Raw genomic sequence first — 12,294 nt, 5'->3', positions numbered from 1 at the left:
CATTTTTACAAACATAAAACCTCCATTGATTTAAAAAGTAATACTTGACCTTATTTTCCGTTTGAAGTGTCCTGTCGACAGTTTTACAGACATCTCTTCTATAATGGTGGTCTTTGGGGAAAATGCGATTTGGGCCACAAGGGATTTTTTATGTTGCAATACCGCAGTTATCCACCAGGAGAAATTGACAGCAAGGCTGAGCGGTGGCGCCGTATCCAGTTCTCTTAATACATCCATAATTCAGAGCGAGCTGAAGCCCTGACTTTTGATTTTCAGTGAGCATTTTTACATATATTCACCTCAAGTTTTGGAAGTCTGACGTCCGACATTATAACAGTATATAAATGGAAAAGCGTGTTATGTCCCCTTTAATTGGTTCGTGTTCATTCGACATGTAAGGAGAAGATTGTACTGTTTGTCCCACAATAATCCAGCCAGCTACAATCACATATTGATCATGTTCTTGAAGAGAAAGAAAATGGGGATTTCAGTTCAGACTCTTGTGGCAGCTCCGTGTTCAGACTTTGTTGAAAAACTGTGCTAATATACATTATAACTGCTGTGGTGTCACGTGCAAGGAAACAGGATTATGGAATCATATTATTTATAGTAAATGTGTTTTTGTTTTTTTTAATATTTCATGTCATTACCCAGGGATATGTTTTGTAAAATGCACTGAAATTTATTCCTCAATAGTCTGGCTAGTCGTCACATTTTTCATTTCTCAGGAATTTTACTTTCTCACATCTTCGAATGGCTCATAAAATCTAACCCAAAGAGAAGTTTTAAAGTTATTATTGTAGCTGTCATCAGTGAAATCAACCTGTGCTCCGTTGTAAGTCAATGGAAGGTAAATGATTGTGGTGCTTTGTTCAGGAAGGGAGAACTTAATACCTTCAACAAGTGTTTCTTCTACTTGTACTCGACGGTATTAACCTGACTGCAGTACTTAATTACATAATAACTCCTCAGATTTAGATGTCATTGGATGTACAAGTATGGAAAAAAAAGTGCCTGAAACTACAACGGGAGTGAAATGGTTAACCGTCTTTATCGTAAGTGATATTTAGCGTTGACATTTCTAAAGTCTTTGCTGTAGAGATCTTAAATGTCAAGGTTGTTCTTGTCTGGGAGAAATAATCTCTTAACACTTTGGGGACAGTCTTTACAGTTGTAGACATAATGGTGATTCAGTTTATTGTGAGTCCGCAGTGATGAAAAAAACTGTATTAACAAGAAACGTCCAAATAGATCTGTGTAAGTGCAGAAAATGTACCTGAATGTTTGGTGTCAAATTGGTAAAAAAGTCTTTTTTTTTTCATACTGTAAAATGAATGTTTTTGAAATATATTTTCAGACACTGAAAAGTTCTTGCAGTTTGAGGTTGTTGTTTTTTTTTCAAATCAGCAATTAATAATTTATAGCGTGAATGCAGCTGTTTTCTCTTTGGTACGGATACTAAAAGTACAGAAAACTGGAAATAAACACAAACAAGACAAAAAAAATGTGGTTCTCATGGTTTTACTGTTCCCTTGTGTTAGGACAGGACGGGCTTGTAGCTGACATGCAGGTCAAACACATGTTCGATCAGTTTATATTAATTCAACACTGAACACGGCAACATCAGCTCAGAGGGGTCTGAGTCACAGTTTCTACTATATTACCCAATAATCTATATCCTTAATGTGTAATAGTTACAAAACAGCAGAAGCAGCTAAATAAATACATTAAATAATTATTAGTTATTTTCTCCTAAAGAGTTGTTAGTCCAAACTCATGTCTTCGTCGTCGTCTTTCTTGTCTTTAGAGTCTCCGTCCTGGTTGGACTTTGTCTCAGTCTCCATCGCTTTAGCAAAAGCCTCCACGTCTGCAAAAAACAAGAAAATGATGAAGAGCCCTGCAGGATTTAAAGAGTTAAACAAAAGCCTCAAATCTCAGACGGCAGTTCAGTCTCTTTGGGCCGTACTTTGTACTTTTATCTAGATTCAAACTTTTATAAGGTTACTTGCTCTTTGTACTTCATCCCATTTGTTCATCTTTTTTCACACTTTGACAAAATTCTTTGGCAAAAACTTGGAACATATTGTGCTCTGAACTTTCTGTTCTCAAGTAGTAAAACCACAATGTCAGAATATAAAGTTCACTAAAAACACCCTGCATTCAAATGTACTGGGACAAGTACAGAAATATTATCAGCAAAAAGCACTTTAAGTATTAAAAGTGAAATTACTCATTATGCAGCACAGCTGGACAGGAGCCAAGCTGCTGCTGCTGCTGCTGCAGTATTTTATTATTGTATATAATAAGAATGGAATAATTATTACTGATGCAGTAGTGTGTTAGCATTTTAATCCTGTAGTAGACTTGAAGGAGCTCGATTTAATCATTTTATACTCTTGAGTACTTTATAAAAATATAAAATATACAATTTGTTTTAAGATTATATGTTTCGTATGTAAAATCTTGTGCTGCATTCACGTCATATAGGAGTTGTAATAACGAGATTCTGACTTGTAAATAATGTTCATACCTGCTTCCAAGTTGTAGTTGCGACTAGGAAACTCTCTGAAAACACTGATATGTCCGACTGGCTGCTACATACTACAAAGTACTTTAAGATGTAGCAAACAGGGAGGCCTCACATCAGCCAAAGTCTGTTGTTCATGTCAGTTAAACCCAAATTTAATGGGTATAGTGTTATGTCGTCAGTACACTGTATTTTTAACTCTAATTCTAACGAAGTCATAAAGATGAGGTCTTTCCCCATCATCAAAATCCACAGTCCTCTATTTGTGTAAATATTTATTAAAAAGTTTATTTGAAGCTAATATGAAACTTCAGCCGTCCAAATCAGTCAAGTAGATATCCTTATACAGTCTTTTTGGTACCAAAGTCCCTCTTTTAGTTATGAATCTTCCACTGCAGCTGAACAGGAAAATACTGTCCGTCAAGACAATTTTTACTAAAAACACTGCAACTGTGGAAGATATCCACGCGGCTAAAGCTTCGTATTATCTTCAGATAAACTTTAAAATATATTTTTGGTCAAATTGAGGACTGTGGATTTTGTCCCAGTATGAACAGGAGGGATGATTACAGCGAGTAAAACGCGTGTCAGTGTTTATTTGGGCTCCTGACTGTTGTTTCAAGACAGACTTGAAAAACTGTGAACGTGTCTTTTAATCTGCAAAGTAACTACAGCTGTCATATAAAGAAGTACAATATCTCCTCTGAACCCTGGTGAAGTAGGATAATCTGGAAATACTCAAGTAAATATACTGAAAAGATGTATCCTCTAGAATAAATCTGTCCTGTAAACACTGGAATTCGAGCTTTCTAGCAATGAAACATACGGCTACAGTGTCTGCATGATGTGGGCAAAACACAGACCTCCTTTGTTCGCCGCGTCGACGGCCTCAGCAGGCAAACCAAACTGGTTCATTAGAGGTCCTAACTGCCCGGACGCCAGAGCGCTGCTGAACATGCTCATCGCCTGCAGAGAGACAATAAATACCAGAACAAGATGCTAAATACCAATAAAAGAGAGCCAGACGATGACCAGAATCCTGCCGAGAGGAGAAAACACTCTTCTTCTGCTATTTCTGAGCCCAAGGACAGTAAAATGTTAAATGTCAAAGTCAGTCTCAAGCTGGAAATAAGAGCCAAGAATGTTTTATGTGTTTATCAGATGTACAGCCTGAAACTGCACGACCATCAATAAATAAGAGGCTAATTTGATTGATTTTTTTCATGATATTAGAGTAATATTTCTTTACTACACAGTCATTATTTTCATCTTGACCAGGCTGCTGTTAAATAGCAAATTAAGAAAACAGAAAAGCAACTTTTTCACATTGAATTCAAGCACAAACTTGTTCCAAACGAGGGAAGAAATCGTTATTTTTACCCCATTTTCAAATGATATCAAGTTACAAACAAACGGAGGTGATTGGAAACCACTGAGGGCATCCAGCGAACGCTCTTACCTGCTGAAACTGAGGCGAGCTCAGCGTGTTGTGGAGCTCCTCGGTGCTCTGAAGCAGAGACTCTCCGGTGGGCAGATAGGGCATCAGCCTCTGCTGCACCTCAGGGTTGGCCAGGATGGGAGCCATGACCTCAGGCGTCAGGACGCTGGCCAAGTCCACTGCAACAACAGACATCGCCACTGACTGGTTAGTTCATTCTCTTACCTACTAATTATAAAATCATTACTCTCTATTTCTCTCTCGGGTTTGGCAGCTTGGTTTTCACAGACTTCAGTATAATTAGATTTTGTATTTTTGTGTAGACATCTGTAGGCAGGTTCGATGATAATCTAGGTCAATCTTAATCTAGGTGACGCACCCTTAAAATGACGAGCAGGAGTGTCATTCTCGCTTAACTGACTGGTTTGTATGAGAAGTGACTCAGCAGTTAACCGCCATTGGTGCATTCAAATGCAATGGGAATCTCAATGCTCAACTAATTGTCAAGTTATTTATTAATTAACTAGTTTCAGAAATTCACACATATTTATCATAGTTTTCAGCACCAACTGCATCAAATAATGACTGAACACAAGGCTGAGACGCAGTGTTTTACTGCCCTCTGTGGTTGAAAGTGGAATAACAGACGTGCAGGGTGTGGCCGGACGTGTGCCTTGTTGCACCTGGGACGACACGCAACAGTGATGTCACAGGGTCCTGGAGTACACGTGTACATCACTCTGGCAAGGTGAGAAATTAAACCACTAGAGGTCAGAAAAGACAAGAATCTCTCTTTAACTTAATGTGTCCACTTACAGTATTGATGATGCTTCTCTGCCAACATTCATGCACAAGCACCAAGGTGATAATTATCTTTATTATTAATTAATCTGCTGGTTATTTTCTCAATTAATCGATTCATCTTTTTATCCATAAAATATGAGGAAATAGTTATAATTTCCCAGAGCCAAAAGTGACCTCTTCAAATTGTTTGTTTTATCTGACAATCAGTCAAAACCCCCAAATATATTAAGTTTATATCATATATGATGAAGAAAAGCAGAAAGTCATCACATCTGAGAAGAAACCAGAGAATGTTGGTGTTTTGTTTTGTGTATTATTTGACAATCAGCTAATCAATTAAGCGTAAAGACTGTAAATGTGTCAGATATCCACTTGATACAACTAACTCAGACTGCTGAAGCCTCATATAAGCTTTAGATAAATTTTTAAATAAATTTTTGCACTAAATGACTGTGGACACTCTGTGGATTTTGTCTCCATCACTTACATTAAAAGCACATTTGAAGGGGATCTTTTAATAGCCAGTATGAACAGGAGGAATGATTACAGCGAGGAAAACCTCTTTCTCTGTTCATACGGACACCTGACTGTTGTTTTAAGACGGACTTGAAATATTGTGAACCTTTCCTTTAAAAAATTGGAGTCTTGTTTGTGTCCACCTGATGAATTTTAGTCTCCTTGTAGCTCTGTTGTGCTCTCCACCAACGCCTGAGCCTTTGTCTCCTCGATGTTTCACTTTCTTCACCGGCTAGTCGCTAACTTTGTCTGCCATTTAGTGCTGATATTGTATTTCTTCCATTTCTTCATATATTTTATTCTTCATCAACCTTACCACTCCTCCTACTCTTCATATTCCAGCTGTTCTTTGATTCATAGCTTTCATCGCAAGCAATCACACCAGGTTTTTTCATCAGAAAATGCATCCTCTGGTTTTGTGTGTGAATCTGTGGGCCGAGTAAGGGTGATAAATATCATCCTGGGAGCAGGAACGATGAAGAGTTGTGTTTAATGTAGTGCAGCACAGTAAAATTAAATCAAAACGGTGACAGATAGATTGCAGGGTATGTAAAGGGCTTCCTGCTTCTGCGACAAACTGAATTTATGATGTCAGAATTACACAGTATTACAGAGACTGTTGGGTTCATAATGCTAATTATTTGCTGTATAATTAGTTTAAATTCCACCGTTTAGTTCTTGCAGCTGGTTGCTCAACCCAAGTACGACCCCTAAGTTGCAGTTTTCCAGTTAATGGACCAAATATGATGTCATCCATGTCCCTTCTTGATTGGCCTGAAGCCACATGACCATATATCCAACCCATCTTTGTAGATGCACCATTGGCTGATGTGTGTCTGGATGTACATGACTGGTTATATTTTATATTTGTTTTATCTTTCTCCTTCATTCCTTCATTACTCTATTTAAATGTTGTTTGTAATGTGTTTTATGATGACCCTGTTGTTCTATATACTACAAGTGTTGCTGGAGTTTTGACCTCCGTGCACCTCGGAAGTAGGTGAAGTTGTTCCAGAAACTCCTACTCTGCATCTACAGCTGGTCGCTCACCTCCCTGTCCGCTGGCAGGCACGTTCATGGTCGCCAGGATGCTCTGCAGGTCTCTCAGCTGGATGGGCTGCGTGGGGTTCGCCGCCCCCGCTGCCAGAGACGTCACAGCCGGGGTGGAGGGGGTGGTGGCTGTCGGGGAGGCCGCTGAGGTGGCGGAGGGAGTGATGGGTGTGGTGGGAACCTGGGAGGAGCCGAGCCGACTGGCGGTGGAGGTGGAGGTGGGGGTGACGGCCGTGGACGGACTGAGAGGAGAGAGAAGATGGTTGTTAAAACAAACATGAAGCAGTTAGACGTCATCAACCTGTGTGTGATTTTCTTATTTTACTCAGTTCCCTTCATCTAGATAATAAACTTCTGCTTCAGTTATTTCCGACATTTAAAGACTGATGTGCTCGTTTGTGAGCATATAAAGTGAGATGTGTCTGTAATTTATTTACTGAGGTGTTTTTTTGCCTCAGTACTTTGTAGTTTTTAATAAAGTTAATGGTTTTTGTTCTAACTAGCTTGTTTGTTTTTTTTTAATCTTAGTCCAGCATCTGCACGTATTTCTATTTAATATGTTTTTATTGTTGTTGTTGCAACGATTCTCTTTATCCGAGATAATTTTCTTCTGAGGCAGATAATAAAAGTGATCTTGAAAGCATTTCAACAACCTCAGAGAATGAAGGGTGAACTTGATGTGTTCATAGAGAACAACAGTGTAATATGCATAATATCAGCCAGTTTTACGGTTGTGGCTAGTTTGCATTCTGATCTAATTAATTAATCGAATCGATTGATTGATAGAAAATCAATCAACTATTTTTTTTTAAGTAATTCTTTAAGCAAAAACGTCATACACCTAAAGGCTTCAGCTTCTCAGTTATGAGGTTTTGCTGCTTTTCTCCCCTGATTGTAAGCAAATGATCTTTGAGTCAGACAGAAGAAAATCTGAAGATGTCATGTTGAGCTTTAGGAAATTTAGGTTTTTTTGTGCTATTTTCTAATATTTTACAAATCAAACAATTAATCAATAAAATAACCATCAGATAATGATAATAATGGCTAGTTGCAGCTCTAAATGTAACAGTGAATGAGGAAACTGGTATCTGCTGTCTCAAAAGAGATTTCTCCCTTTTTTAAAAGCAGCACAAAATCCACTTTTACTGGACATTTTGGGGAACTTTAATCTTTGGAAGAAAGCTCTCAGCTGAAAGCTCCAGCAAATTTCTAAAAAGTGGAACTTACACTAAGATTTCTTTCTGCTATTTCCAAGGTCAATGATGAACCTTTAAGCTCAAGATTTTCCTCTGAGTTTCCTTTAGTTTGAACACTGAAGCAAAATGGTGAGTCTATAAAACCTCTCTGCACTTTGATTATGTTGTACTGACATTAAAACTAAACACATACTGTTCATGTTTTAAAAAACTGTCTCTCCTTTCATTTATCTGTCACAGCTGCTCCTCAAATATTTCTTGGCAATGTTGCATTTTGTTTGTTTGGTAAATGATGCTGTAATAATAAGAAAAAATGCCACCAAACATCCATATATACCCAGCAGGAATAAGATACCTTGTGGAGGAGTTACTGGCTGCAGGAACGCTGCTGCTGCTGCTGCTGCTGCCCAACAGGTTGGCTAAACCTGGACCAGCCAGCGCCCCGAGACCACCTGTCATCCAGAAACATGAAACAGCATTTACCAAGATACGCCTCTCTTTGGAGAACGTCAGCTCTGCAGTTTTTTGACCTGCTGGTGCAACACGTCAAGTAAAAAAGTTACGCACCGATCCCTCCGAGTCCAGTCGGTCCAATGAGCTGCATGAGCTGGTTGTGGCTCATGTTACCCAGAAGGCTTTGCAGACCGCCCTCCCCTTCACATGAAAACAGACAAGACAACATGTGACACTCAGCATGACGATGAAATTCAGTTTTAAGGTGATTTCTGACAGCATATTTCAGGTTCTTGCATGTTTTAAGACAACAATTAAGAGGATGTGTGTATCTGTTACCTCCCAGAGCAGACAGATCATGTCCTCCACTGCCGCCGCTACCGAGAGCGCCAGGCATTGGCGGGTTGTTGAGATACTCATTGACTTTACGGCAGTGCTCTTCATCCTTGTCAGTCTTGGGCTCCTAAAATCAGAAAACAAAAGAGAAAACTTGGTCAAGTTCCATTTATGTTGCAGTAACCGACTCCTTGGTGATGAATTTCTGAAAAAGAAACAGTTTACGCATTAATCTGATCATTAAGTAGTTTAACTGTATTGAGCCATGATATAATATCGTCTTCTTTCTGCAGCGATCACTTGCATGTTGATTTAAAGTTATGATAAATCAGAAAAATACAGAAAGAGTTGGTTTGACTTTCAAATGTTTAATGATAATGCTGCTGTTATTCTATATTTTTCTTCATGTCAACTAGTTTCTTCCTCCGAAGGACTCACAACACTGTTAAAAGCTCCCTTCAAAAGTTCTGTTTCATTACATTAGAAAATGTTTTTAGCCAATATTCTTAATAATTTTATCTGATTGTGATTGTCTTTATAAAGCACTTTGGTCAAGAAAGATTATCAACGACCCCGTATGTCCTCTATGCCTACTTTAACCTAATGCTATCAGAAATGTGCTTCAGATGCCTGTATGTAAAACAAATAGAAGATAGTTTGGTTTTTAATGCAGAAGTCATTATTGTGAACACAGACTGACCAATAAATGTATTTGCACTTCGTGGTGTCAGATATTGTTAGCCAGCTGTGGACTGGCCACTGCTGTTAATCCTTGTGTATTTCAACTCTTTCTAACATTGTCATATTTGTGTTTTTAGTCTACATTTGTCTGTGTGTGCTTCTGTTTGCAAATTCACTCGCCTCAAATTGCCCCTTGGAGGAGACAAATAAAGTATTCTGAATTTCATTGAATTGAACATTTGTTGTTTTTAAACGTGGTCTATAAATACACTGACTTCACACTCGGCTCTTTGTCGGTTACAGAGGAAACAAAACAAGCTCATCATCTGGACAAAAAAAGCTGTGTGTGTGTGTTCTGCACACTGAATGTTGGGTCTCTGTATATTAAAGAGACCCGCTCTGTAGGAAAAGTGTCCTGAGATAACTTCTGTTGTGATTTGATGCTATATAAATAAAACTGAATTGATTATTATCAACAAATCCTGTGAAAAGACCAAAATTGAAAATGCTTCAGTCCGTCTCTGAATACTCTCTGATTCCCAGCCCATTTGTTGCTACTTAAGATGTGACTCTTTAAAACCTATCACAAATATAGAATTTTATTTTTTTTAAAAAGCTGAGTCATTTCCTAAAACAGCTGGGCTATGATACTCAAACAGGAGTAAATAATGCATTTACTGGGGACTAATAAATGCATTTCAGGTGTGAATTAACACATTTTTTGGTGCTCTGAGTATTTAAGGCAGTAGGATGGTGGAAGAGCCTCTAAATAAGCTAAATAAAGGAACATGTTACCAGCGGTGCAACGTTTTTATTGTTTTTAGACAACAATGGAGCTCGACGGCAAAGAGAAATAAGCTTTATTATCAAGCTCTGGATAAACACACAATACTTGTTTATAGGTGCAATTCATTGTTAGTTTTGGTCCTTTAAAGAGATTTGTTGACAATAAGAAGAATATTGTAAATCACCAGACGTTTACTTATCCACAGTGACAGAAAATGTGTTTGAAAATAAGTAAAATAAGTAAAAAAAATCAAAAGGTAACCTGTATGATAAATGTTTTCTCTTGTAAATTTACCATTATGAGTGTATCTGTCATCAAGTTAAAGCTTTGTGTACATCAAAGTGTGTGAAGCGGACAATCCAGCTGCTTACCTGCATCCAGAAGAAGAGCCTTTTGGATCCAGCTTTGAACTTCAGCACATAGACCCGTCCGGTGGTGCACTGGTTCACCCGTTTGAACTCACAGTCATCAGGGAAGATGATCAGGTCCTAAAATCCAGACATGAAGAGAGATTATATTAAAAAGATTAAAAAGTCAAACACAGAGCAGCCAGTGTTACATGCAGACGGCGTCACCTACGTCGTCCACGTTCCCGGTGGTCCGATCCTTCCAGCAGAAGTGGATGAGGGAGTCGTCCGTCTGCTGGATGTAGACCTGTCCTTTGCGCTTGTCGGGGGTCACCGTGCTGCCCTTCATGGTCATCTTACCGGCCCGAAACTCCACCAGATACTTGCTGGAGGAGCCGCGGGACCCAGACACCATGCTGGGAAACAAAGCTCCAGACGCCATGATGAGGATGAGAAGGACGAGCTACTGCTGGGACAACAAGGAGGAAGTCTGTTACAAACCGAAACACATGAACTCTGACTGAAACACGGGTTATTTGTATGTAGCATTGCAACGATTATTCAATTAATCGCCAACTATTTTGTGCAATATTCTGCTACAATGTGGAATACTGGTGCAATATTATTTTCCTGGTTTTATAAACTGTAGTAGTTTTATCGATTTCATTGATTTAATTGTGTTTTTTTGCTTTTATTTTTTGTATGAATGATGTAAGTTATGTGTGTATGTTTGGAAGATAATTTTTTTGTGATGCAGTAATGCTGAGCCCAAGAAAAAGTTCCCTAAGGAGACAATAAAGTATCTTATCTTAACTATTTTGGTAATCGAATAATCGCTTCAATCATTATTTAAGGAAAAATGCCAAACATCTGTGAGTTTATGGTTTTCTTTGTGTTCTGTGATAGTAAACTGAATGTCTTTAGGTTTTGGACTGTCGATCATATAAAACAAGACTTCAACTTGGGCTGTGGGAAATTATAACAAGCGTTTCCCACTAATATCTGACATTTTATAGACATAATAAGCTTTAGTTGTCCACTTAATTCTAACATATATGGACAATCCTGCACCTTACAGTTTATATAGCATATCAATAACATTGAAAAGTGCAGCATATAGTGCAGTAAATGGTATATTCTAGTCATGGTTATATCAATAGTGTCTATTCTATTTTTATTTATTCTATGTATGTTTATATTTGAGTTAGTCTATATATTGTATATAATTGAGCCTTTAACTGTACTTATTTCCTTTACCTGCCTCATTGTTTTTGTATTTTGTGATATCTGTCATTTTCCTTTTGGATCTGTTTATCTGTTTATCTTTTCTTATGATCTTGTGGGAGGAATGAGAGCAGGTTTGGTCCCAGATATCAGACTGCTGCAGGTTGTTTTCTTCTTCCTGCTGAGTCACTCCAGTCTATTTATAACCAGTATGTCATTTCTATATATTATAAACAGTAATTCTTATTTACAAATACATTTTACTTATTTTTCTAGCCTTCTACATGTTAACAATTGTTTTCTAATTACCATAAAGAGATAATAATACTCTTCTAGACTGAAATGAAACATCATATTGAGCAGAAAATAAGAACCAGACGCAGATTTTAAACATAAAATGTGCCTGGAACCTGACTGATCCCAGTGCTCCCATAATAAACCAGCTACTGGGGCAGACTGCAGCCCCACAGACGCCCCACAGATGACTCTGCATCCTGCAGCCTGCAGCCTGTTTTCAGCTACGTGAGGCCGCGACACACCGACACTTTTTACGTTTCATACACGCGGACAGCACGCGCAGCTGACCGCCACGTTACAACCTCAACACATATAAAAGAAATAAAATGATCGTACTTACATTTCTCTCTGTGTGTGAAATAACGTTCAGCTGCAGAACAGACAAACTCACAGACGATGGTTGTGATTGGCTGACTGGTACTTGTGCCTCGATGTGATTGGTCGAGCCGTGTGTCAGTCTGAGGCCTTTAAAGCTCATGTTCGGTAGAGATAACACTACACAACCTGCTGGTTAAATACAGACAGTGACGCCGTTATTTAACGGAAGCCGAGAGCGGCCATGTTTGCAATTATTTTTTTTAATGTTATATATAATATTTCGAGATCACGAGATAATCAAGCCTTTTTAACAAAGGAAA

General features: G+C 38.3%; 1 protein-coding gene across 2 annotated transcripts; it reads right to left on the bottom strand.

Annotated features, from left to right (window-relative positions):
- Nucleotides 1–1,505: 1,505 nt before the first annotated feature.
- Nucleotides 1,506–12,087, bottom strand: LOC122982871 (proteasomal ubiquitin receptor ADRM1-like). Of its 2 annotated transcripts, none has more exons than XM_044352468.1 (10): nt 11,997–12,087; nt 10,368–10,601; nt 10,160–10,276; nt 8,324–8,447; nt 8,099–8,185; nt 7,887–7,983; nt 6,336–6,577; nt 3,987–4,144; nt 3,391–3,493; nt 1,506–1,867 (listed from the first exon to the last, which is right to left on the bottom strand). In XM_044352468.1, the coding sequence occupies exons 2-10, from the start codon at nt 10,575–10,577 to the stop codon at nt 1,764–1,766; spliced, it is 1,242 nt and encodes a 413-aa protein (XP_044208403.1). In that variant the 5' UTR covers nt 10,578–10,601; nt 11,997–12,087; the 3' UTR covers nt 1,506–1,763. The 2 variants fall into 2 exon arrangements, with proteins under 2 accessions (XP_044208403.1, XP_044208404.1); XM_044352469.1 differs by having other exon boundaries at nt 10,368–10,604; nt 11,997–12,012.
- Between the last annotated feature and the right edge of the window lie 207 nt (nt 12,088–12,294).

Source organism: Thunnus albacares, chromosome 5 (assembly GCF_914725855.1).
Source record: "Thunnus albacares chromosome 5, fThuAlb1.1, whole genome shotgun sequence".
NCBI classification, from domain to species: domain Eukaryota; kingdom Metazoa; phylum Chordata; class Actinopteri; order Scombriformes; family Scombridae; genus Thunnus; species Thunnus albacares.
This window is presented reverse-complemented; position numbering and strand designations above follow the sequence as displayed.